The sequence below is a fragment of the Cyrtonyx montezumae genome, unplaced genomic scaffold (genome assembly GCF_038088225.1).
Source record: "Cyrtonyx montezumae isolate F1298 unplaced genomic scaffold, pur_monq_1.0 scaffold_4, whole genome shotgun sequence".
Lineage (NCBI taxonomy): Eukaryota > Metazoa > Chordata > Aves > Galliformes > Odontophoridae > Cyrtonyx > Cyrtonyx montezumae.
Genome location: NW_027072045.1, coordinates 7,615,317 through 7,641,697, shown reverse-complemented (window position 1 = coordinate 7,641,697; position 26,381 = coordinate 7,615,317). Strand labels below are relative to the sequence as shown.

The 26,381-nt window shown below is 36.8% G+C and overlaps 1 protein-coding gene across 2 annotated transcripts in view; it reads right to left on the bottom strand.

The window, feature by feature from the left end:
- Positions 1-22,425, bottom strand: part of NRAP (nebulin related anchoring protein) — a 45,100-nt gene extending 22,675 nt beyond the window's left edge. For both annotated transcript variants that reach the window (XM_065746617.1, XM_065746618.1), the window contains exons 1-20: positions 22,188-22,425; positions 21,827-21,921; positions 21,051-21,138; positions 18,528-18,632; positions 18,089-18,193; positions 17,198-17,305; positions 16,268-16,372; positions 15,850-15,957; positions 14,468-14,572; positions 12,089-12,193; positions 9,967-10,083; positions 8,266-8,370; positions 7,503-7,610; positions 6,711-6,815; positions 4,790-4,888; positions 4,192-4,296; positions 3,100-3,207; positions 2,126-2,227; positions 1,517-1,714; positions 1,186-1,290 (exon numbers count right to left, since the gene is read on the bottom strand). In XM_065746617.1, coding sequence (XP_065602689.1) covers positions 1,186-1,290; positions 1,517-1,714; positions 2,126-2,227; positions 3,100-3,207; positions 4,192-4,296; positions 4,790-4,888; positions 6,711-6,815; positions 7,503-7,610; positions 8,266-8,370; positions 9,967-10,083; positions 12,089-12,193; positions 14,468-14,572; positions 15,850-15,957; positions 16,268-16,372; positions 17,198-17,305; positions 18,089-18,193; positions 18,528-18,632; positions 21,051-21,138; positions 21,827-21,921; positions 22,188-22,259 — 2,148 coding nt within the window. In that variant the 5' untranslated portion in view covers positions 22,260-22,425. The remainder of the gene's footprint in view (positions 1-1,185; positions 1,291-1,516; positions 1,715-2,125; positions 2,228-3,099; positions 3,208-4,191; positions 4,297-4,789; positions 4,889-6,710; positions 6,816-7,502; positions 7,611-8,265; positions 8,371-9,966; positions 10,084-12,088; positions 12,194-14,467; positions 14,573-15,849; positions 15,958-16,267; positions 16,373-17,197; positions 17,306-18,088; positions 18,194-18,527; positions 18,633-21,050; positions 21,139-21,826; positions 21,922-22,187) is intronic.
- Between the last annotated feature and the right edge of the window lie 3,956 nt (positions 22,426-26,381).

Genomic DNA, 26,381 nt, shown 5'->3' with positions numbered 1-26,381 from the left:
GGAGACATTCAAATGCTTTTTTTTTTTCATTATATGGCATTACAGGGAAGAAATCATTCTGTTTGAACTGATGGATGAACGGATCAGTTTATGCTGTGACTCTTCTAGAGGAACACAAAACAGAAGTTATAAAAGCATGCAGCACTTCAAAGGGGTGCTCATTGCTTTGTTTTAGGAACCTGGAAGGGAGGGAGGCAGATTAAAACCAGCATGTTTTGTCACATATCAGGGACATTTTGCAAAGAAATGACAAAATGACAGGCTCTGTAGGGCAATAGAGATCTCTAAAATAATATTCATTAGTATACCCAGTTGAAGTGACTGTCAGCCATCTCTTGGCCTTACATAGCCCTGGAAAGGCAGATCATTATGGATTAAGTAATTGTGGAAGTGATTATTAAAACAGCACACCGCAGTAGAAGATATAAGTCTATCTCTAGCAGGACACTGGATCTGAGAGTTGCTGCTCTTCTTTTGTTTCTAAGAAATACTTTTTTCCCCTTGCAGTAGCAGTGAGAGATTGTCAGAGACCCAGGGTATCAGGGTATGATCTCCAGTAACTAGCTGGCTTCTGTTCCTTCCTCCAGCACTAAGAGGCATTTTATTCTTCTTGTCAAACTTCCCCTAATTTTTTCATTCTTCTATCTTCTCGTTTTCCTAGCAATAGTGAAATAACTCAACCATAGCTAAGCAGCTGGGGAAATGTACTTCCAAAAGGCTAATGGCAGTGTGAAACCACGAATTAATCAAGGGAAAGCAATGAAATGTAGTACTGTTGAAACTGTCAGTAAAGTCACAGCTCTTGTTTGCTGAAGAACAAGGAAATCACCAAGTATGGCTGTCAAGTATCTAACTTTTCAGTATTGTTCCTTAAAAAGTCTATGCATTTATTGTAATAGACTCCATAGGAAAATCTGATTCCTTTCCATGTGGCTCTTTTAATTCATGTACCTACTGTGTAGAGATGAAGGCACAATTACAGGGACTTCTGCCTCAGCCTTGAAGGAAATCAGCAATAGCATCACGAGAAAACATTTTTTTACATTGAATCCAGGATCACCTAAACCATAGGATATCTAAACTGTCTTCTTTCGGAACAGGTATCCCTTACCTCATTTCACAGTTTAATAAGCATGTATAAGGCTTTGAATAAGCAACAGACAGAAAGCTGAGCACTTTGCTTACCTCACTGACCAAATCTCCTGCCTTTTTGGCTTGCTGTATATTAAGACTTCCTTCTGTGATACATCCAACTCCTTTCATCCACATCAGGTCTGCCCTATATTGAAGCTATTGAGGAAAAAGGATATTTATTGACATGAGGAGCAGAAGTACAAAGTTTGAGCGTAAACATGAACACACTTGCCAGTTTCAAAGATATCTTGAAGACATTTAAGAAGTTCTAACGTAACTCAAATTGTGCCTACGTGAAATAAGAAATAGCATCAAATTCTGAAAAAAGTTTTATATACATCCATACTGCATTAATAATTATGCTGAGCTTATTCCATCTTACATCACTCTGGAGCCCATAGGCCTTCTTGGCCCATTTTGTCTTCATGTCTTCTGGAACCACTGTGTATTCATGGAGTCTCTTTCTATAATCCAGATCACTAGCAAGTGCTTGCGCCTTCTTAGCATGCCTCAGGTTTACCATATCCATAGGCAGATGGAAATGGGTCTTACTCTCCTCAAAATCTTTTTTGTAGGCAATCTAGAAAAAGGAGGAACAAAAATAACTTGTTTGTACCAGTGCATTGCAAATCCAAACCTATCTTAAATCTCTAGCGTTGTTTGCGCCCTTATGAAGATTAGGCAAAGCAAATAATTAAACAAAAAGTAAAACCAAGTCCCACGTGAGATCCACAAAACAGCAGAATTAATATTGCAGACCATTATAGTACATCCTCATTTACAATATACTTCAATCTGCATGAAAGTTCTCTGTCAAAGCATTGAGGTTTTAATAGGACAACACCACCAACCCAAAACCACCTACAAGAACAAAAGTACTGTGCAATCTTTATATATTAACAGTCTGAAGCAAGAAATGAGTCACATACCGTGTCTGAAAGACTCATAATTATTAAAAACATCTTCCGAGTAAGAGAAATAAATAATTTACCTCACTACTCATCTTGGCCACCTGCAGAGAGTGCAAAAGTCTTGAATCTTTTGTTTCAATTGCTTTTCCTTTTGTTTTTTCATATTCTTCCTTATATTTAATCTGTAAAAAACCAAACCAAAACAAACAAACAAAAAAACGCTTTAAGTCAAAGCACATTTTTCATTTACACCAGAGATAAGCAATAATTTTTTCACTGTCAATTTGGGTGGTCAAAATTTGGAAAGGCTTATTCCAATTTGCATTTTGTCACTTAGTGTTTATCAGAAATTCCCAGATGTGCAGGACAGGTCTTATTTATATTACGTTTAACATCGTTCTTCAAGGCTTACTCCTCTGAGATGCCTTAGCTACTCAGAAGACAAAGTCTGTAAGAAAAATCATGTTCTGGTTTAAGAACCAGATAAGAAATCAATCATGGAAAAGTCAAGCAAGACTTGATTTTCTTAATGAGGTGGGAAGGCAGCTGAATGAGCATAACACTCTTCTTTTCTCAATAGATTTTTGAATCATCTTCAGTGCTGAACACTTTCTAGCTGCAGGCAAATTTTCTTCCTTTTCCTTTCCACAGGTGAAGAACTGTGGAAAGGAAAAGAAATTCATTTTAAAATAGCTAGTTTGGATATTTTATGTCAAAGAAGCAGACTGAAGAAATATACACTGGATGATAACAGCAGTTTTGAAGATATAAACAATTCAAAAGACTGACTTTTACTGTAGGAGCATTGACCCACTGTCCTTTTACAAACTTTGCTTCCTTCTGTACATTTATATTTAAAAATAATTTCTAGAGAAAGACATTTCACAGAAGAGTCTAAGGAAATTTCCAGCTGTTCGTGTGCTTTTGAGAAAGGTGAATGTATGACAGCCAAATTCAGGGCTTGAAAACCCAGGCGAAGAGAGTTAAGTTTTATTTCCCTGTGCAACAGCAACTTATGTAAAGAATAATTCTTAGGTAATTAAATATAACCTACATCACTGGCAAGATCCCTTGAAGCTTTGGCAGCAAGCAAAGGCAGAGAATCAAGCTTCATTTCAAATCCCTGGCCCTTGCTCTTCTCCCAGCCTTCTTTGTACTTAACCTGAGAAAGGAAAGACAGAAACATGTCAGTAGCACACAAACACTGTATCTTAATTGAGCATGAGAATGACTAAGAGCAAAACAAAACTATAAATCTGCTCTGTCCATAAACTAGAACACTCAAGTCACAGTTCATTATAATTTTGAGCTAATTAATTGGTTAGGATTGAGTCAATAGCTTTACGCTTGGAGTTTGTAGTCATCTTGAATTCCCAAAGATGCTCCAATAGCTCTAGGTTTTAAAGTCCCATGGAGGAGGGAAACGTTTCCAAAAGCATCCGTGCTTTTGTATAAATATGCAAATACTGTGGATTACTAGGAGCTGATCTCTAGGGAGGAACAGCTGGTGTTTAGAATCAGACATCATGCTGCACATTTCAGCATATTTCTTCCCCCATCGTACCTCCCTAACTAGATCTAGCAACGTTTCGTGCACTGAATGTCTGTTTGTAGCTGCAGTTCTTTAAGTGAGCTGCTAGAGGGCATCCTTCAGTTTTATATCTTTCAAAAGTTGGCGCTCATGCGCTCCAAGGCCTGATAATTAGCTGAACTCCTTAAACTAAGGCTTTCCTTTAAGTCCTTGCTTTTAATACCCATGTCACTAAGAAGATCACTGCATACTGTGTTGAATGATGAACAGCAGCAACAGTGGGCTTGACTCAAGTTCACTGTGATTCACTGCATAGACTTTGAATGATTAGAACTGCATAGATGTTCATTCTTCATACAAACAGCAGCACAGAAGCAGCTCATTTTGTGAACACTGACTTATTAAACAAATTGAAGGCATTTGAAAGGATCTTGGGAAAAAAAAAAAGTCTGGTAGCATCACTGCACTTGAGATTGCATCCCTATCTCTTCTTGTTCCTAAACCCCATGCTGTTTATTGAAGTCAGCTTATAAACATAAATGCCATCATCTTTACATTCATTTCTCTCTTTTGATGACATTGCAAATACAAATATTTCCACACAACTTGACTTACCTCGCTATATAATTCAGCATTGGCTTTTGCTTTGACCAACTGAGGTATGTCCTGAGGCAGAGTGTAATTTGTTTTTGTCTTCTCATATTGGGCTCGGTACTTCAACTGCCAAAAATGTAAAGAAATCAAGACCAAACAAAGAAGTTATTTTTTATCTCTAAACAATAGGCCTGTTACATGATTGACTGCTGCAAAATTTTGGCCTTCTGCTGTCTTAAGTTATATTTGACATAAGAACATCACCAGTGTTACTGTAACTATAACTTTTACCTAGGTACTAGGGATTTGAATAATTACTCCATAAATAGAGTAACTATTGATTATCTGTACATAAAAAATATCAGATTTTAAAATCATGCATTAATAAACATACAGAAGATAAATTCCTAACAAAGTGAACTAATAAAACTTAAAAATGGAAGACTGGCGTGATTGCTACATTTCTGTAAGTAATTTCATTCATCTTGTATTCTTCTTTTGGTTATAAATCTGATGAATGCGCATCAACAATAAGAACATTTAAGAGATTTAAAGGCCATAAAATAAAATTATGAGATACTTCTAATAAACAAAGATGGGCAGTGTTGACAGAACTTACATCACTGAGCTGCTGAGCATTTATTTTGGCTTGAGCAATTTGTGGAGTGCTGGCAACAGAGCTGTACTTCATCTTGTCTATGCTTTGCCTGTAGTTTACCTAAGTTAAAATTAAATAAATTAAAGAGAGAATATTTAGTAAAGAGGTAACTTTCAGAATGCAAAATGAGAGACTGAATAGACAGTTTTGATCGTTAATTTTCTAGATAAATCTTAACTTAAATCATAATAAGCTGAGACGGGGAAAAATACCAGGATCTCTTGGGTGAGATTTGCAGTTAATGCTCTGAAAATTTCCTCATTTGAGGTCCCAGTTTTTATTTCACTTTCAAAATGAACTTAATTTATAATCCCTTTCTCTTAAAAAAAATATAATTCATAAACACAGTTGGTCCCCTAAAGCAATCATATAAAACTGGTATGTCTAACCATCACTCAGATCAGACTATCCTAAAAGACAGTTATAATGTTCCTTTTTATGAAGAGGTCTGTCCAATAAACGCTGTACAGAGCAAATGAACTTCCTCATGCATTATGTTTAATTATTAGTTTAAAACTCAGTAATCACAGAAGTTCCCTACGTAATGGGAGTTTTGTGTGAAGGATGAGAGAAGAAAACCACATATTTACAAAAAAAAAAAAATTACTGTGAATCGTGGTACTGAAGTCCACAAAATTCCTATGAAACATATTTAAACCCCAAATTATACAATATTACACATCATAGAGAATCTTTCTTTTAAATCTGTTGTTGCCAAAGGTTTTACACTGCAGAACACAAATATCTTTCACCGCTGGCCACGATCAATATTCACTGTTGTTAATCACCACTTTGCAAACATTGCCAATCACATAAACCTAGTTTCACAGAATACTTATTTCCAGTTAAGCAGATTATAATTCTTTTCTATTTCAGGAATCCTTACCTAAACTTTCTTTCTGATGCAATGATAATATTTAGGAAATAAATAACTTCCAAAGTGATCAAAGTACAACAAAATCAAGCATTTGACTTGCTTCCCTTAGAGACAACAAGAATTTTACTTCCACAGAAATTGATCTTCTTTTTCTTTTTACTGAAAATATGTACTCATTCCTGCTTGTGATTTTTTTAAAGGAGAAAGGTGACAGTCCACCAAACCTGAACTTAAGTTCAAAAGGTAGAAATTAGATTTGCGGGCTCTAAACATTTCAGCGCTTCCTGTTCTTGTACAGTTCAGTCAGAATCTGGATTTGGAACACATAAATCAATTGGCCACAGAGCCTGTTGCACTAGTCACGATCATCACTTAGTACCTTGAAATATTCTCAGTTTATCTGCTTACTGATAACTAATATGCTTACTTTGAAGTCTTTGAAAATACAACTCTCACACACTGAGATGTCAAACAATGAAGTCTATCTTTTCAAAGTTTTTTCAATGAAAAAAACTGAAATTATTGTTCAAGAGGCAACAACACTTCTTATAGTTGAAGCTTCTAAAATTATTCCTTAAAAACGCTTCAGGTTGTCCAGATAAGCTGTGGACGCCCCATCCTAGGAGGCATTAAAGGCCAGGCTGGACAGAGCCCTAACCTCTGATTTGAAGGATGGCCACCATGCCCACAGCAGGGGAGTTAGAAGCAGATCTTTTAGGTTCCTTCCAAACCAAGCTATTCTACTATTCTACGAAAAACATCACTGTGGGGCAGAACTGACTAATTTTGCCCCACTGTGCTCAATTGAAGCCAATGACAGGAGGTGGCACCACTATCCCTCTGAGCCCTCTTAACTCCTTGCACTTTTTGCTTTAACCTTTTTTTATCACCAGTTGTCTGCTCCCATGATTAAATCATCATTTGATACAGCAGTCTATCACTATCTCTCCTACGGAGAGATGATGAGCCATGCAAGCAATGGAAGAAAGCCATAAAATTATTTACATCTTTCAAAGGGACCAACTTCCTTGTTGTCTGATATGAAGGAGTGAGAGTAGCTGGGTAATTGTAGTCAACACCGTCATGTTTGTAATCAGATCTATAGGCTATCTGAAACACAGAGAGAACAAAAAAAAATCATTCTTTTTTTTAGGCTGTCATTTGTTTGAATAATTATCAGTCAAGAGGAAAGGAGAAACAATAATATTAATATTAAATGCAGGAAACAAAGTAATTTCAATGTCGTGAGTGACAAAGAAAATGAAATTATTTGCATAGTTTAGCCACTAATTGATTCTTTTTCAGCTTCTCAATTAATCCTATGCCAACAGTGGGAGCATTAACTTAACTTCCACCTATGACACATCTCTTTTATCTTTCTGCTTAGTTCTCAAGCTTCTTACAGATTTGTAAATAATGTACTTGAAGGAATGGTATGTAACGAAATAGCTTCTTGACTAACCCAGTAAATTAAATTGGAATCCAGAAATCTTCATTAAAGGCTGCTTTTTCCACCAAAGGTCTGACCCTGGGGGAGGGTAGCAAGAAACCTTCAGCATCCTACTGATGTCAAAGAAAACTGAAGGAGCTCAGTATGTTGCCAGATCACTGAATTAGCTTATTTCAGTCTCTCCCACACAGTGCAGTATAAAAGGGTCTCCAGAATTTTTCTCTCTTCTCAACATATCTATCATTCAAATCTTCAGTACAATATAATCTAAGTTCTATTACCAGTTTAATTCTGGAAAAAATAAAATAAAGCCATGACTATAGAAGTATAATTTAAAAAAGACTTACATTGCTTGCCAGGTTGCCAACTTTCATGGCATGTAACATTCGCTTGTCCATACCAATACCCATGTAATGACCTTTCATTTGGTTCTGGTAGGTTTCTTTGTACTTGATCTGTATAAATAAATAAATAAATGTAAAAATACTCTGTAAAACTGTATTTAGGTTTTCCTTGTGTTTCTATGTGTTACAGAAGTGAAAAAAAAAATTGCTACAGGTGTGGTATGTCAGTGTTGTACTACTACAGATACCCATAAGTTCACAAACCACCTCAGCACTTCTAGAAACAAGGCCTACAGTACTCAGTGAGTGTCCTATTGTAAAAGATGTTCTCTGTACATTCTTCCAACCACCTGGATGCCACATACAGAGAACAGCTCCACATTCTACTGCTGTAAGTTATTTCATCAGAAATAAATACTAGAATAGTATTTATTTATTTATATATATATATATTTATATATATATTTATAAATATATATATGTATTTTTATACAAATATAAATAAATATATATATGTGTGTGTGTGTGTGTGTGTGTGTGTGTGGTATTTATTTATTTATATAAGTTGCAAGGAAGCATTATTTCTACAGTATTTGTACAAATGAATCATCTACCCAAAGTAGATTGTTTTGGTGCAGCTTACACCAAGCCCAGTGAGCACCCAGAGTTCCCACCAACCAGAGAAAATAAGATAAATTATCTACCCTACCATCAGCAGTTACCAGGGTAAGCTTTAAACAGACCATACAAGGCACTGAAAACTTACATCACTGGTGTATTTAGAGATCTTGCTGGCATTCTTGAATTGCGGAGTATCACAGTAGTTAATGCTGGAGCCTCTGTTGTTTCCAAGATCCTTCTTATACTCCACCTTGGTGACAAGAATACAAAAGGAAAAACGTTATGGTAAAATGTTAAATTGCTCAATCAAGTTCCCTCACACACTGTTGATTAGCCAAGACCACTCTTCAAACATTGATACATCTCTTTTATCAGATATTATGAAAGTTATCATGAAGATGAATCCTCACTTCTCATTTTATAGGCAAAAGAAAAATGTAACCAATCTAATCCACTTACACCTCAGGACTGAACAGGAGAAAGTTTACTAGCATAATATTCAGAGTACTTTTAAAGAAAAATGGTTTAAGTAATTAAGTTCTATTGCTCTGAAGCAGGGATATTCGGGGGGATATTATGAGGACTAAAGGGCTGGAGTAACAGAAATGGCACTAAATTCAGCAATGTGGAGCTTGATTTATGTAGAGACTAGCCACAAAAACCTGTATTCACTGCCTGGAAGGGCTGAGAAAAGAAAACTGTTCATATGGAGGCTGATCATACAAAGATGGCAAGATGCTAAAATAATTCAGCCATGAAGAAGGTAAGTGCAGTCCAAAGTGGGAGCAAAAAGAGTTTCTTTCAGCAGGTACTAGGAACTGTGCATGCTGTGTACCAGGTCCCAGCAAGAGCTCATCAGGAACTTATGCATTCTGACAGTCATTCCTGTTTAAGGAATATGCACTCAGCCTGTAACAGCTTTCAGACTGTGAAAGAAGAATTGGGTTTGCCTAGTCAGGGATAACAGAGGCAGAGAGAAAATGATAGATGTGCGAACATTCAGAAATGTAATCGTGCAAGGAAAAGAACTTTATATACCAAAGGGCAATGTTGGCACAAAACACACTAGTAATAAAACGGACAGGAATAAATGCAGGCTAGAAATTAGAAGAAGAGGATTACACAACTCTATGCAAAAACAGCAGAAGCCAGAAATTGTCAGCCCAGGAGGCCCCTTCCAGTCCTCCTTCCAGGGGTTTTTCATTATTGAAGGTTTTATTCTTTGACACCTCAAGAGCATAAGTTTTTGAACTGCCATGGGGAACCTCTAGGAACTCAAACTTATTAACAGCTTTATAGCTGATATGATAATATAAATAAATTAACAATTCATAATCTACTGAGAATTCCCAAGCAATCTCCCTTTGCTAAGCAGAACACATTATGAGGATGTCATTCTTTTACATCATGTAAGAAAACAGAAACCTGCATTAACAGTATGGCACTAATTCTTGGCTCTGTTCATGTTGTTTTTTACTTATAGCTAGAACATTCTTTAAACATTTAATATATACTCCCAAATCATCCAAAACCACGTGTGCTTATAACTTCACAGCACTTTAAGAGCACTGTTCATTTTTCTTAGATTTCTGTTCTCCGCATAACCAGAATTAGAAGTGCTCTGCTGGTATAACTCACCATACTTCCATATAAATTATTGGAAGGGCCAGATAACAGTACTTAGAGATCTGTTCTTGCACCTTCCTCTCCAGTTACTGTGCTACACAAGGATAATTTCTGTTACATAAGGAACAATAAAAACAAGATTTTTTTAAATCTGTAGTCCTTACCCATCAGATGGAAAAGTTTGCATGAGCTGCTCCATACCATTCTGCAGATCACTTACCTCACTAACAAGCTTGTTAGCACTTTGGGCTTGTTTAAGGACCAGGTTGTCTTCAGCTGCTAGAGAATGAAAGTGAGCTGCGCCTTTCATCTTGGAAAGATCTTTCTTGTATTTTATCTGAAAAGTAAGAAAAATTATAAAACAGATGCCTACCTTTTCACTACTGCTTTTTGTACTGGCTGTGTGAGTTGCAATGTGACTTTTCCCATTCTCACTTTCATAAGAAAATAGAATTTAGAAAATTGAAACATTGCAAATTGTCACTTCCTGAAATAAACCAGACATAAAATCACAGCCAAAACAATTCCTGCAAAGCCACTTCAATAGAAAGCAGTTTTTAACCTATTTTTTTTTACATAGATTTAACAGAACTGGTTGTTGTTCATAGCTTAAACAGATAACTAGCAGACTCATGACCAGAGACTGCTTGAAGTTTCTGTGCTTTTCTATTTAATTGTCAGTACTTACATTGTAGAATTCTCCTCTGAGAATTACATACAGACACTTATCAAGCTTTCTGTGATGCTTTTCCTTCTGTGGAAACTAGCTTTATGAGAAAGTCTTATCTTTCTGCACTTTTAACGTTATTAAAACAATTACATTTCTCTACCAAATTAACACTGACATCACAGAGATAAGGTATCTCTCATTTTAATTAAGGCATTTGGTTGAGGACTTAAACTGGGCTAGGATGGGTAAAGATGGATAATATTTGTGTTGGCCTTTGCCAGACTTTGCCCAGCAAAACTCAGTTAGGAATTGTCTTGAGCCTGCTTTGGAAGGGGAGCTGGACTTGATGTCTCTGGAGGTCCCTCCTAAACCCCTACAATTCTGTGATTCTGTGAATATATTCCAGTGTTTCCTGCTTACAAAGACATGCTTGTGTTCTTCATCTCATAGCAATGCTTTTAAAAGCAGATTCATAACGTACAAAATAGCAAATTATTTGAAATGTGCTGAAGTGTAAAGTTAATATTTCTTTTAATTTCCAAGCCTGCTCACCATTTCACAGGCTTTAAAGACATTAAAGTTGCATGGTAAGTACTCTAGTGAGGTAACATTACTGTTATAAATCATCACTTCAGACATTAGAATTCAACTCAGAGAAACATCTAAGTTTGAAGACCTTCAAGATCATCAACATTAATAAGAAAACTGCTGACCATTCACATTTTGAAAAAAAAAAACAACCCATGTAACTGCCACCTTTAGCTGGAGTGGTTAATGATCCCCTGTTTAAACATGAAATATTTGAGTTTGTCATAGGGGATTTGGTCACAAGAGGTCTCAGGTTTTTTTTATATGGCCTCTGTAAGCTCAAGTAACAGAATGTCACCAGTCCTTTCACTCTTGTTTATTGCTAGTGTGTGGTCCAGGACAGTACAAGCTCAAAGACTCAAGCAACTGATGACTTCCCAAAAGACAGACTGAGCCCATCAGCTCAGATAGTCTCAGAGGGGGCAGGTGTCCTTACAGCAGAGTCCATCACTCACAGGAACCCTTCACAGCAGCCATAAGGTTGTGACCTCATTTTCTCACTGCTAGAAACAGTCTCCTCAAGCAGGACTAAAGCCCTTTAATCAATGGGTGCCATTCAGGAGTCACACATCACCATCTTTTTTGCCAGTTCTTCAGCTTATTGCCCAAAACTAAGTATCAACAGCTTAGAAATGAGCTAAGCTCAATGTGTGACAGTGTCACACTCCATATGACTTGTTTTGCGCTGGAGGCACGATACATCAAAATATCAAACCAGTTCAGCTCATTCATCCTCCGTTTATTCACTACTGGGAATATACCACAGTAGTCCAAAGGATGATTAAGGCAGTTGAAGGTTTCATTAATAATACAGGTGCAGATTTGCCAGGAGGGTTAGCCTAACAGTAGGGATCCCCATTAGTTGCTGCTTCCACCTCTTCCCTCACACAAGCTGGAACTATGTCCCCTTTTATTAATAGATATTATTAATCCCATGAGCTATCCAGTTCCCAGCAAAACAATGAAACCTCATCCTTGTTTACTTCTGAGATGTAATTTTAGCATTTTACCTCTAGAGCACTGCTCTAACAAACTGATGTTTTTAATTGTTTATGAATTGCATTGATCTGGGTTCCATACTTACATCACTTGCCAGTTCATTTGCCTTCTTGGCATTTTGATAAGCTGGAGTGATCATAGCAGGAAAGCTTCCTTTCCCTCTGTGTTCTTCATACTCATTCATATAATCCTGAGGAAAAATCGGTGTTTATTCATCATATATAAGTATAGTGGTGCCATGGATGACTTCACAAAACCCCACAGTCCTTGCTAGCAGTAAAGTTCATTATTTTGTTATTATTTTTTAACAAAAGAGAATGTAAGATGACTGTTTTTAAGACTGAAATCACCCACCAAATTAACTGTGCCTGCAAGAGAAATTTAGGTGGCAATTAGTTGTGTTCAACACAGAATTCATGTGTATAATTATACCCTTTTAATTCTACCCTAATTCTTACAGAAGTGATATCTTGTCTTTGTTAATATATGTTTGCCTGAAAAAAAAAAAAAAGGAAAAATATCTAACGATTTGAGCAGCCAGGAAATTTTCTCAAGCTTTCCAAGTTTAGCATGGAGACCTGAGAGAAGCCTCCTGACCTCACCATAGCCCTTCCTCACATCACAACTAACCAAAACATAATACTTCTCTACAAACATAAATACCTAGATATTACAGTGGTAAACTGTTTTGAAAACAAACACAAAATTCAGTTTGCTTGATTTAAAAAAAAAGAAAAAAATGTTCTGGAATTATCCTGTTCAAGATTATTTTTAAGTTTTACCATTTGAAAGGCTTTTTGATGACTTAATAATAAAATATTGAAACTTTCTTAGCCTGGTATTACATAATGACCACCTCAAAGCCTTCCAGAGGGAGAAAGGGAAGAATGTAGTAAGCATAAATGCAAGTAAGGTGTAGTGTTGTGTGCCTTCTCTGTTATATTTTGTGGTGCTTTGCAGCAAAGAGCCAATGTAAGCAAAAAAAAATCTGTGGCTTGTCAGGAATATCATGGAGAATACAGCATAGGTAGAAATTACTATAAATACTTTGGGGGTCTCGTGATTTCTCAATGCAAAACAATTCATTGTAGGTAATTCTGTGCAATATCAATATTACAGGATATGATAGGTCATATCATAAGTTTGTGAACAATATAATATAGTTACTGCAACCAGATTACTTTATAAACAGGCATGGAAAATAAAAAATATCCTTGACCCATCAGCTGAGTTATTCTTTTAAAATGATGTTCATGAGTCTGAATTCTTTAGACTGAATTGTCATTTTTTCTTTTTTGCAACTTCTTCAAGTACATTTTATGTTATTTCTAATGTCATTCCTATTCCAAAACATAATTTTAAAGTAAAAATGATTAATTTTCATCATTTGAATAATTTCTTAAAAAATAATAAAATAGCGTACGGTAAAATTCTTTAAACTGCCTGGTGTCCGTATGTGCACACACATATCTGCACACGTGTAGCATGTATAATGTAGGCTCATGATCTTGACTGTTAAAGTTCCAATACCTTCACTCATGTTAAGTCATACTTAATTCAGTGAAATCCATTAATTCCAATGGCTCACTTTTATTTGGATAAAAATATCAGAATCCAGCCTATTAAGATTAAAACTCAAATTAAATTTGAAGTCTGTGACTGAAGTTTCAAAGATACTTTCAAAGAAAAAGACATAAATTAATTCAAATGATAGAAGCATTCCAATCCTTGAAGATGCAATTAGCACTTTTTCAAACTCATTTTATTTGTTTATTCTTACTAAAACTTGTAGTAGCTCAAAAGATAGAAACTTATTGAAGGCTCCCTTCAAAACTCACATTATTCAAGGATGGATTGCTTTTCACACATCACAAAGATGTAAGGTTGGACAGAAGCAGTGAACAAATGTAAAATTACCAAACGTCTTAAGACAATATACTTCCTATTCCTTCCAAAGAATATGGGTCTGATAAGGAGTTAGAATTAGAAACCTAAAATAACTATATAGTATTTTTTGTGCAAAAACCCACTATTCAATTCCTTTCAAATTCCATTCAGCTGTATTTAGTTCTATTTAATTCTACTATTTCCCTGGAAGAGGCAAACCTTAATTAAAGTAGAACTTTGGATGCGAATAGCAAGAAGAAGAATTGGAAGACCACAAAAATAACTGTATTACATTTAAAAAGAAATGAAACCAAGGCAAATGTTATAGACTATAACAGAACTAAAGCTCGTTTGGTTCCATACGTGTAGAACTTCACGTTATCAGCCTTAGAAATCCAATTTTGTAAAGTTCACACACATAAACACATTTCAGTGATATAGAAAAATACCGTAACAGAAATGTCCAGTGCATACATGTACACTGATAAGATTTGCAACAGTAGGACTTATCCTCCCATAACTCAAATGACTCTACATAAGGATCTGTAATGATAGTGATTTCTTGGATACCGCATACCTGACCATATTGATCTGTGTTTTCTCTTGCAAATGAAACATCTGTACCAGATGTATGGCTGGCTTTTCCCTTGATTTCTTTTTCATATATTTGATGATACTTTACCTAAAAGGATTATAAAAAAAAAAACAAAACATCTGGTTGAGTTTAACCTTGTCCACAAATATTATAAAATAAAAACCAATCAGTACACACGTTGATAATTTCTATTGCCACCAATCTTCAGAAGTCAAATATGCCACTTAAAGATACAAAAATAAAAATAGTGGTGTAGATACTAACACACAATGAATGTGGGCCTTGCCATTTTAACCTATACCAGGAGTTCAGTGTATTCAATACCCCCCGCTTCTCAGAGGCTAATCCCTGATGTTCAAGTTAAAAAAAAACAAACATAACTAACTGTAATGTAAATTTATGGTTACTTCAGAGCACTCCCTCCTACTTAATTTACAACATGGTCACCTGCATGCCATAATAAAGTGGCATGGTTCTAAATGATGGTGATCTCCCAATGATAATGGGAATTTTAGGCAATCAACCTTCAGCAGTAATGCAAATCTTTGTCTAAATTTGAAGTAAAAATAATGCCTTTAACCTGCTGCTGCCCTTTAATCAGCATTTCACTTTGCTGACAAAGGGTCTTTTTCAAATCAAAGGCAAACAAAGGCATTTTAATGTTTTAGAATAAGTTGCTTTTGCCTTCAAAATTACAGATCTCTTCTTATACTCTTGATGACTCTTAATATTATGTTTTAAATTCACCTCCAATGAGAAAGCACAATATGTTATCCAACAAATAAAGCTTCACTTTCACTATCCAGTGACAAAACACAATTAACTGTGCATTCAAATACTGATACATTCAATACTGATACTGAAGTCCTTTTACAATGCTTTTTAAGGATTACAGGGGTGTTGTGGTTTTGTTCTGTTTGTAAAGGAAAAGGAAACCAATAAAGATCAGCACATTAAGAAACACACACACAAAAGATGATAAGGAAAGTAAAATTAGTAGAATAGAAAGCAATTGTTTATACATGTATTGCTATATCAAATGTATGCATATACATGTGCATGTGTGTGTATATATAAATATATCAAATTGGTATTCAAAAAGCTTGTTTCTTTGGCTCATGTAAACCTCACCCTGCAATGGTGCACAAGAGACAATGAGCATTTCTTATATGCTCCTATATCTTGATGTGCATTCCTTAAAAAGAAAACAATTTTGTTTATGAAGAGCTCTGCTACTGTAAATCTCCAGTGCTCATGAAATTTCTTCCAGTAAGTATTTTAATCCAAATTTTGTATGAGAATTTATTCTTTTTATTTCCAAATTTATTTTATTTCCAAAAAGAGACTTAGCTTCGGGCACTCACATCACTGGCTAATTCATTTGCTCTCTTGGCAGTTTCATAAGCTGGAGTGATCATAGCAGGAAAGCTGCCTTTCCCTTTCTGTTCTTCAAAGTCTTCAGTGTATTTCAACTGTAAAAGCAAACAAACAAAACAGAACAAACAACAGCAATAAACAAGCAAAACAAAAGACTGATCAGAGAAATGTATCTTGGTTACACACAGGTCTTAAAGTTACAAAGTCCGGCATTCAATGGCTGTCAGCTGCCAAACCATCCAGATCTACCTCCTGCATGTACGCTTCACAGTGCAGTAACACTCCTGCAGGACCTTTGTATCTCAATCATTGTGTAGAATGGATCTCGGTCTTTTAAAAATGAAATGTTAATGAGTCACATTCAGAGTCGAGAACGAACCAACCTATATATCTTTGTCCACTTACATCACTCACAAGCTGTCCTCCAGCCTTTGCATGAAGTATATCTGGAGTGTCTACAACAGAGGTGAACTTTGAAACTCTCTCTTCATGTCCCCGCCTGTATTCCACCTGGGTGAAGGATACATACATAGAATACATATTATAATAACTAGCAGATATATTTTTTTCTCTCAGAAAGTATCAGCAGAAAGTGAGCAGCAATAGTAAAGAGGTTCCCCACAGCAGAGTCAAGTGTTTGGCATACTGAAGTGTCCAATTTCTTATAGTGAAGACTGAAAGGAGACAGAAGGGGCCTCAGATACTGAAAGTTTTAAACAATACTGAAGTCATATGAGCCTTACTTTTGATTAAAGTATTAGAAGAGCACACATTAACAGCTTAAAATACTGAGATCATACTACAGTAACAATACAGACAACACAGAAAAAAATGCAAAACTTTCAAATCATTTGTACAGGATTTATTTTTACTTGATCATTTTCAATTGAATCGTTATTTTTAAGAAGAGGCAATTTTGTGTGGATATATGATCTCATTTAGCTTGTAAATGAATTAGGTTTAATATTACAAGTATTTAATTTCATATAATAAAAAGAGCAGAAAAGATCAGAAGATGAGAAAAAAAAAAGATTAATAAAGCCACCAAATAAAATAAAAGTAATGAAATAAACTCTTTACAGTGCTTGTGATTTTATTCAGGTTGTAATAAATTACAGAAAAATTACTCTATCTTCCAGGAAATGTCTGTATTGTCATCTATCCTATATGATTTTTTTTCCAAAGCAAGAAGTTTGATAATTGTGTTTCTTGCATCACGTTAGAGTTTCATTTTGTAGGATTATGTTCATCATAGAGTATATCATCTAATGGCCTAAACCCAGGATTCTCCAACTTCAGGAAGTCTAATGCATGATTAAAATAGCTAACACTTACATTACTGCTTAGTTGAGTAGCTCTCTTAGCCACCTGATAACCTGGAGTGATCATAGCAGGAAAGCTGCCTTTGCCTCGACGCACCTCATATTCTTCTGTATACTGGAACTGGAAAATTAACATTTTGGGGTTTTTTGTTCCAAAGAATCACACTGTAGTTTAATAACAAAACACACACACACAAAAGAAATAAAACCAACCGACATTCCACCTTCGTTTCTATCATTTATGGTTCATTTTCTGTCTTAGTCAGTCACTAACCCATTCTAAGGGTAGAGACAGTCATAATTCAGAATTTATTTTCTCCTACAAAGGAAAGACATTCAATGAAAGCTCTACTCCTTGGAAAATAAGACGTGCTTTCCATTCTAAGTTCTGCTTACTGAGAAAAAAAAAAAGTACTAAGTACTAAATAAAGATACAATCAAGTTCAGGTCAGATATGTTTGGTCAATAGCAGAAATGCATCTCTGTTATAAAACTAAAGAAATGTGTGATTTCCAGGACAGGCAATAACACTGTTATGTGACCTGACCAATTACTCACAAGGCTAAACACTTACTGATGGAAGTAGAATCATAGAATAGCTTGAGTTAGAATCATCAAGTCCAACTCCTGGCTCCATACAGAGCAACCCATAATTCAAACCCTATGTCTGAAAGCATTGTCCAAACACTTCTTGAACTCTGTCAGACCTGGGGCCAAGGGAGCCTATTTCAGTCCTTTTCCACCCTCCTGGTGAAGAACATTTTCCTAATATCTAATCCAAACTTCCCCGGATGCAGCAGTGGGTATGTCAGTATTCCTTTGGATAGCATCTTATTGAAGGTTTAAGCCTGATGCACTTTTCAGCCATGAAAATGAATCTATTTCAACATGTCAGTGCACTTACATCATTCAGAGTCTTCTGTGCCTGAGTTATCCTGACCATTTGAGGATCTGGTATGTTTCCTGAGTACCATGACGTTCCTCCCTCGTAGGCAGCATAGTAAGCGTTCTACAGAACAAAAATTAAATCATTACTTATTTGTATCCTTGTTTTAAAAAGCAAGCAGATGGTCTGACAGGAAGAAACGGAAACACATAATGCTAAGTAAAATTTACCCTCTGATGACATACAGCACAAGGCCTCCACATACCTTCAGAATGCCAAACATCAAGCTGTCAGGGCATGGGATCCTGGATTAAGACCCAAGTAATTCCCCTGGGAACCAGACCACTTGTTGCAAAGCTTAGCAGTGGAAAGCTGTGAGTAAACCTCTAACACTCAGAAAAGCAAAACTTTGTCCTCCTGCAGGCTTAAGGCTTGAAGACTTGAGGTTATTTCTTACCTGGCTGGCCAGGTGTTGGGCTTGGTATGCAGCTTCAATGTCTCTGGACCTCACATCCCACTGAAAGGCAGATTTGAATTGCTCACTCTCTTCTCGATATTTTACCTACAAAAAAAATTTAACTTGGTATTAGTAGCGCGTTCATACAGACTAAACATCACTCTCAGGAGAAGAAGAAGGGAGACAATAAAAGGCAAAACAGTCTTAGTCCAGAGTGGTATGGGATCTGCAGGAGCTGAAGCAGTCAAAAAGTAATACAAATCAAAGCAATAAAAAGAGTTGTGTTCCCACAACAAGATTTCATTTAGTTCTAAGGCCAAACCTCTGTTTTGTAAACTACACAACAAGCTCCTACCTAACACTGCTTCTGTTATGAAGCTGCACATCTGTAAAGGAGCATGACACTGGACCTCAAATTTGACATGAAGCTCTAAAAGAATACATTGGTCTTTATATAATACTTTTGAGGAAAAATATATATAGATGAGGACTATAATTCTGAAGAACTTTTAAGCACAACATACCAATGCAGTATTAGATGAAATAACTATTCCCTGGTGAACTGTGTAAATGCAAGTGGATACTATATTTAGTCCTGGGCCATTGTTTTCCCCTTGTTACTTTTATCATGACAACATACCAGAAATCCAACTGAAACCACACCTCTACTACATAACATACTGTACATACCCCAAAAAAATAAATAAGAGCCACTGTACTGAAGAGTTCAAGAACTAAGCATACTTGACAGAAGAAAAGCTCTACGTGTGCACAGTTATCTTCATTTTATAAATTAAGTACAGAGGCACACAGGGATTAATGATTTGTCTGCAACACAGAATTTCTGTGTAGAGAGAAGCCGAATTTTTATCTCTGTATTCACTTACGTGAGAAGAGTATGTTAGAAATGAAGAAATATGTTTTCTGCTTAAGAAGTCTAAAAGTAAGAAAAAAAAAGCAGTAGCGATTGAAACAAGTTAGTATTACTTTGTACATTTACCAATGAAACAGTGTTCCTACGTGCAAAATTTCCACAGAAGTGCTCCCTTTAAGTAAGTACTGCAGAATCAGCTTCTTTACTACCCTTAGCAATTTTCTCTCTGGAGCAGAACCTCATTACATGATTGAAAAGGACAGAAGGTGCTTGAGGTGTTTAAAAAAAAAAAGCGAGGAAAAATGATCTTTGAGCTATAATTTGTCTGGTGCATATATTCATATGCACTGGAAGTATCTGTGTCATATCATGCCTAAAACCAGAAATAGAACCTGCAGTAATCCCAGACTAATTCCTGACCAGATCTGTCAGTCGTGGCTTCAAGTAAGTGTGACAGTCACTGCTGAAAAAGTTACTGCCTCTGAAGATGCCAAATCTGATGCATAACAGGAATACGCAGGAATGATACAGGAAAGATAAAGCATCCCAGAGAAGAAATTAAATGTGCTCCCACTTTGTATGGCTAACACAAAAAAAACAGAGTGATGTAGTACGCTATATGTATAAATAAAAGAAGTTTAAAATCATATTTAAACACACTGGTTTTCTTACTAAATATAGTTCTGCAAAGAGTACTATTTTAGAGTTCTGAACGAAATGATGTAGAACTGAGATTGCAAACAATTGCGGGTTGGTTTCGTGTGTCTCATTTTATACAAGTTCACAGGCGTGTAAATTTGAAACAAATACACCTGGAGGAAAACAATGCAAGGCAGAGAAGAGAGGTGATCGGAAACAAAGAAGACTTCGAGCACCTCTAGAGGTTCAGCGGTGCACAGCAGCCTTCTGCTGCAGCTGCACTGAAACGGGCATGGAAAAGTGCCATCCTAAATCCACCCAAAATACTTTCAGCGAAAGCTCACCTGGAGTCCCCTGTGCTTTGTGTTTCCTCGCAGAAGTGAAATATCAGCTCAGCTTTTTCAGAAATACAGGACGAGGTATTTATGTGAACTTTTGCCCAGCTCTTACTGAGATAGATTTGTTTGTTTGTTGCATGGCATTCGGTATCGGTTTCAGATGAGATCATAAAACAAGTAGGTCACTCTTGTTTCAAACAGCTGTGTAAACCCCCTGTCTTAGTTACTAAGTTTGCACGCTCTGGGCAGTATCTCCTGCAGCTCATGCAAACAATGCCTCCATATGGATTGCCAGACGTGGTATGTAAGAATCTGCTATCCCTTTTTCTTTTTGAAAGTACTGTTTGGTTTCTTATGAATGAAACAGCTTTAAAAATTATGATTCAAACCCGGGCTGAATATTTTCCTGCTCTTAAAGAGTACAGAAGGTTAAATACAGAATTCATAGAATGGCCTGGGTTGAAAAGGACCCCAAAGATCTTCTAGTTTCAATCCTCCTGCCATGGGCAGAATCACCAGCCACTAGACCAGGCTGTGTGGAGCCACATCCAGCCTTGCCTTGGAACACACATACATACTTATATTTTTATACATATATATTTAAAACAAGACCTAAATACAATATCAAAATATTAATCAGAGCCAAACACATTTGGCCCTCAAACTTCTTACCTCACTTACCACTTCCGATAGTTTTTTAGCATTTAAATTTATTGGTGTCTCAAATATGCTTGTGAAGGCATTGTTTTTTGGGTTGTGCCTAAGAAAAGAAGCATAAAAGGATTTTAGGAATGCACCAGACAGCCCACAAGAAAGGTTCTCTTTGAGCACTTGAAAACAATATCAGCCTCCACCCCCCTGTACATAACTTTTCCCCCACTCAAACACAGATCTCAGATTACATTCAAGTTATTATTGTATGGAGTAGGTGCCTAGAGCAAAATTAATTTTAATGATCATCATATCAATGCTGTGTTTCTAATAACAAAAGAGAATAATAGAATAAAAAACAACTGTCATCTCTCCTTTTTCTGCTGACAAATTTGACAGGAACTGATCATTATAAAATAAAAACTTCCGAGAACAAACCAACTCCAAAATCTGCATTTTATACATTTTCTTGATGATTAACTCAACCTTGTTAACTCTTAACTGATTTGGAAAGCTCTGAATTTTATGGTTGGGTTTATTTTCTTCCCAAAATGCTGAAGTGGAACCTAATTTGGTATCTTTTAACATGCTGGAGAAATGAGGAAGCTTTATCTTTAACAAGAGTTTCCCACCATTGTTGAGCCACTTCAATGCAAAGATATGCACTCAGGCTCTAATAATTCATTATTACACATTACACAGGAACAGACAGAGTCTAAATGTCGATCTCCTATTGCATTAGGATTGCTTGACAATTCTTAAAAATAAAATAAAAAAAACAAAGGAAACAAACTTACACTTGGCAGTAAGGCTTTTTCTCATGGCTAACAAAGTTGTTTACTGTTAACATCATCTTGCACACTTCACAGTGAAAACAGGCTTTATGCCATGTCTGGAAGAAACACAAAAGAGAAACCAAGCAATCATTACTTGTATTTCATTATTAGTCTTTTGAGTCCTGTATTTCAGAATTGACTCGTTCCACCCATTTTGTGAACCTGAAGAATTCTTCTTCAAATATATGCCTATTATTAACTCATTTCAGATCTGATCCCAGTTACGAGTTAAGAACTTCTGGAACCAAGAGATCTGCACGTTGTTAAAAGTGCCAATCTATACATTTATTGTAGTCCAAAATAATAAAGAAAGAGAACTGACCTGATCTATACAGTTAATCTTCTCAGCAGGGTAAACCCCATAGCCACATCTAGCACACGGCTGCACATTCATCTTGAAATCCACAGAGTGAAAAATATATAGGTTTATACAAAAGGTTCAAAGAGTATGAAAGTGACTTTTTGGCCTGTGCAAAGCACGCTCTAGACACTCCAGTCAGGGCCCTTTGCCGTGGTCAATGGCTCCCATTAAAGCTCTGAATTGAAGTCTGTTGCTCCGTTTCCTGACCTTCTGTTTCAAAGTCAGCTGCAGGCTGGCTTTTAAAGCTGCCAGTTAGTAAGAGCAGTTATTTTGGCAACTGTGTCAGTGCGTAAGGGAGGGTAGCAATATCTTTCTCTAAATAGAAGAATGAACTCACGGAATCAAATCATGTCCATGTGAACATTAGAATCTGATCATTTCATATTTCAGTTTTGTTCTAAAGCCTGTTGTCGTAAGCCCAGGGGGAAGATGAAAGCCTACATAGCAGCAATTCATCAGTCACCACTCACCCTGATACAAAGCAAATGACTTTATGTAGGGTTACTCTGCAGCACTGTATTAGGAGGCACCACCAGGGAAGCATGCCAGCAATGGCTTTGGAGCATCCTGGACCTTTGTTACACCTGGAAGACGTACATTCATTCTTCTTCTCCATCACCATCTTGTCAACCATCGCTCTAGATGTAGGACACAGAGCAACACAGACCTCTTACAAAGAGCTTTAAATGCAGTGGGTGCAAATCCAAACATCTATCCCCCGTGGATAAAAACATCAGAAAGTAATGATTTACTTATGGAATGAAAAAGGCAGCTATTTAAGAGCGCCCACAAAGCACAGGCTGGCACAGATCTGAGTATAAAAATTGCTGATAACACTATTTAGGAGTCACTGTGCCAAATTATTATGGTTGTCAAGCCCACTCTGAATTTAAAAAGTTACTATATTTTACTAGCTACAAGTGATCAGGATTTGAGATTTCCAACTCTGCAAATCACAACAGCTCCACTTGCAGGGCTCTATGGCCCTGGGACATAAAATCCTTCTCAGTCATCCATGCATTTGTTGCAGTTCCTCTATCTGCAACAGTTCTGGGATATTGCCAAGCATTTTCCTTCTACAAAAATCTCAAACAACAACAAACAAACAAACAAAAAACAAATCAAAATCATTTATATCCAGAGTCTCTGGGTATGCTTAGAGAGCCTCGTATTCAAGAGATGGGGATACACTGTTCTGCTTAGCTTATGACTGAATGCTGACAATGTACTGGCATGAGGTGTTGTCAACAACTGGCATGCTGAAAATAGACACTTATCTGATGAGCAATAGGTATGGCACAAACACTTAAGGTGGTTCAAAAGAGGTGATTAATATGAACATACAGACACTTCTATTTTCTCTTACAAAATACAGTTACAGAAAAAAACTTGTACTACAATTGCTGCTGTGTTCCCTCATGCTATTCCTTTGGGAACTTGGAGCAATTTGATGTTGACTAGGTTTTATCACCATAATACACATCATGCTCACACCTGTGAACCTAAATAAATGTGGTGGTCTCCAGTTTCCTTTTTCATGAAGCTTTTTGTGTTGTTTGAAACTGCCATTATGTTTACAAGTGACTGTTATTAGGGTCATGGGGGCCAGGCTGTTTCTTCTTTATTTAGCACTGGGCATGCTATCAGCTGCTGCCTCTTGGTGTCTATCTACTCCAAGAGTCAATATATCATTTACTTTCTAGGTAGCCCTTGTTTTTTTGGTCCTATATGAAACCACACAAGAAACGAAGTACGTCCTCCTCTCCCAGATCATTCCTGAAACCAGCACAGAGAGGTGCTGGAAACAGCCCATCCCCAAACCAAAAAGACTTCATCCAGGATCCATTTTAACGCCGAAGATCTGGACAGGACTCCAGGTTGCACTGTGCACCACATATTCCTTTCAAGCCAAGAGGTTTGTCACAGCTAGGTATCACAAATAGAACTTACTTCATTTCAAGAGAGAGAGAGCATGCTCATTTCTGTTCACAAGATTACCAACTTGGCTGAAAGTCAGCCAATGTTTTCCAAGTTCTCCTTCTTCTCCAAGGTCACAGCATATCCAAAAAGACAAGTAGGGTAAGTAACAATGCCTTGTGCAGCAACATCCTTCCCAGAAACCTCTTTTCCAAGCTGTGCCATTTGCCTTCATATCCATTGTGCTCCAGTTCTGCCGGAGTCTACTGAAGGCTTTCCCTCAAAACTGAGCACCTTTAAACTGTCCTGTTGTACGGTCTGTGCTTCACCACTCTAGATTAAAACTGGAGTTGCTATCAGAAAAGAGAGTTTATTGAAAAAAAAAAAAAAAGGCAACCAAGCATTGTACAGTGTCATTACAAAGTACATGCTCCATTTTGATCATGCAAGGAATTAAATCACAAAACCAGTGCAAGTTTGTTATCTTGACAAATCTTAGCAAGACATTTTTTCTTCAGTTAAAAGCTTATTGTGGCTTTTTTCCTCCCTTAGTAGGGCCCCATAAAGGCTTTTTGATATCAGTGAAAATCTTAAAAGGCTTTACTTAACAGTAGAACCTTAATCAATGTGGTTTAAAAGTACTGCAGTTACACACAAAGTACAAGGAGACAGTACCTTGAAAGTGCAAATTAGTAGGAAGAATCATTGTTACCTCTCCAAGCACCTTTTATTCATTGAATTAACTGCATAGAAAATTTACAGCGTGCCTGCATCAAGAATCTGAATCTAAAAGCACACTTTAGTCACACAAAATAACCTCTTAACAGACATTCAAGTCAGGGCCGCCTTCTCTGTCATTCCTGAATAGCAGCTGTGCCCTTCCAGCAGCTTGAATAGCAAGAAGCCAGGCACTACAAATCTTGGCAACCACATCCTCCCCGTTTGAAAAAATACAGATTAAAAAAAGTTGCTCTTTCACAGCACACAAAATGGGGGTACCATCCACTGCTAAAAGCTACCTGTAGTAATTCACACACGTGTCCAACTCTGAGCCATGTAGCTGATTGGATACCTGGGCTCACAGCATTTTGTCTCATACAGCCTGTCTGCGTTAATCGAATTCAGTATAGTGGCAAACACTACTTCCAAAAAAAATCATAAGAAAGCTGGAAAATATTTATCATGAAGAAAAACAGTTATGGGACCGCTTTTCAAATATGTACAGTGCCTTTTACATTTCTGCTGTTTCAAAAACCAACAAACAACTGTTGACATCTCTTGACTTACATTTGTGCTTACATTTTCCCTTTGTTGGCCGCGTCTGGAACACTTAAGAGAGGAGAGATTTTGCAAATGTTGTCAAAGAGCAAGAGAGAGTGAGAGTGGGGAATGAGAGAAATGAAAAAAAAGGATCAGAAGGACAAGAAGAGAAGAGAAAGAAATGTTGAGGATGTAACACAACTTAAATTGAAAGCTTGGAGAAAAACGCAAAGCATGAACAACACAGCCCGTGCAGACAATGTCCACTGTCCAAATATTCCCATTTATCACACATTATAACCTAAAAATACCTCAAGTTTAAAGCCAGTAAAATGGGACGTACGCAGGAGATCACCCCTGCCTAATTCCAGAGAAATACACCCGAAACGCACACACCAAGTTGTCTGAAATGCATTATTCTGCTGAGTTTCACAAAACTGTTGTGTTCCAAATCATATCACACACTCCATTCATTTCCCACAGTGTATCACAACCGTCCACCCTCTCTTTCAAAATACATAAAATCCTAACGACTGTGACTTAGAAGGGAACGTCTTGAGAGGCGTTGGAGTTCTTGCACCTAGAAGTATCCTCACCTGTGCCTCTCGGGTCACAGCAAAGCCCCATCCTTGTTTTCACAGAACATAGCACAGTAATTATTCCAGACAGGTACTATTTCGTTGCCTCAAGCCTTCTGGTTCAAACCTGCCACCTACCTTTCAATTTCCCAAGGGCACGCTCCATTGTCTTCCTGCAGCTGCTTACATGGCGGTTAAACATTTCTTTTCTACAATGCAAATATCCAGCCAAAGGCTTCATTGTTAATGTTTTTGGAGAGTGAGTGAGTCTCCAGGGATAAGAAGAGGAATGCTGATGCATCACATTGCTGGCTCTTCCTCCTGCCCAGTAATGCATATGGCCAGCTATGCAATAGTATACATGACAAAAATCTTTCCTTCCTGACCCTTCTCAAGGTAG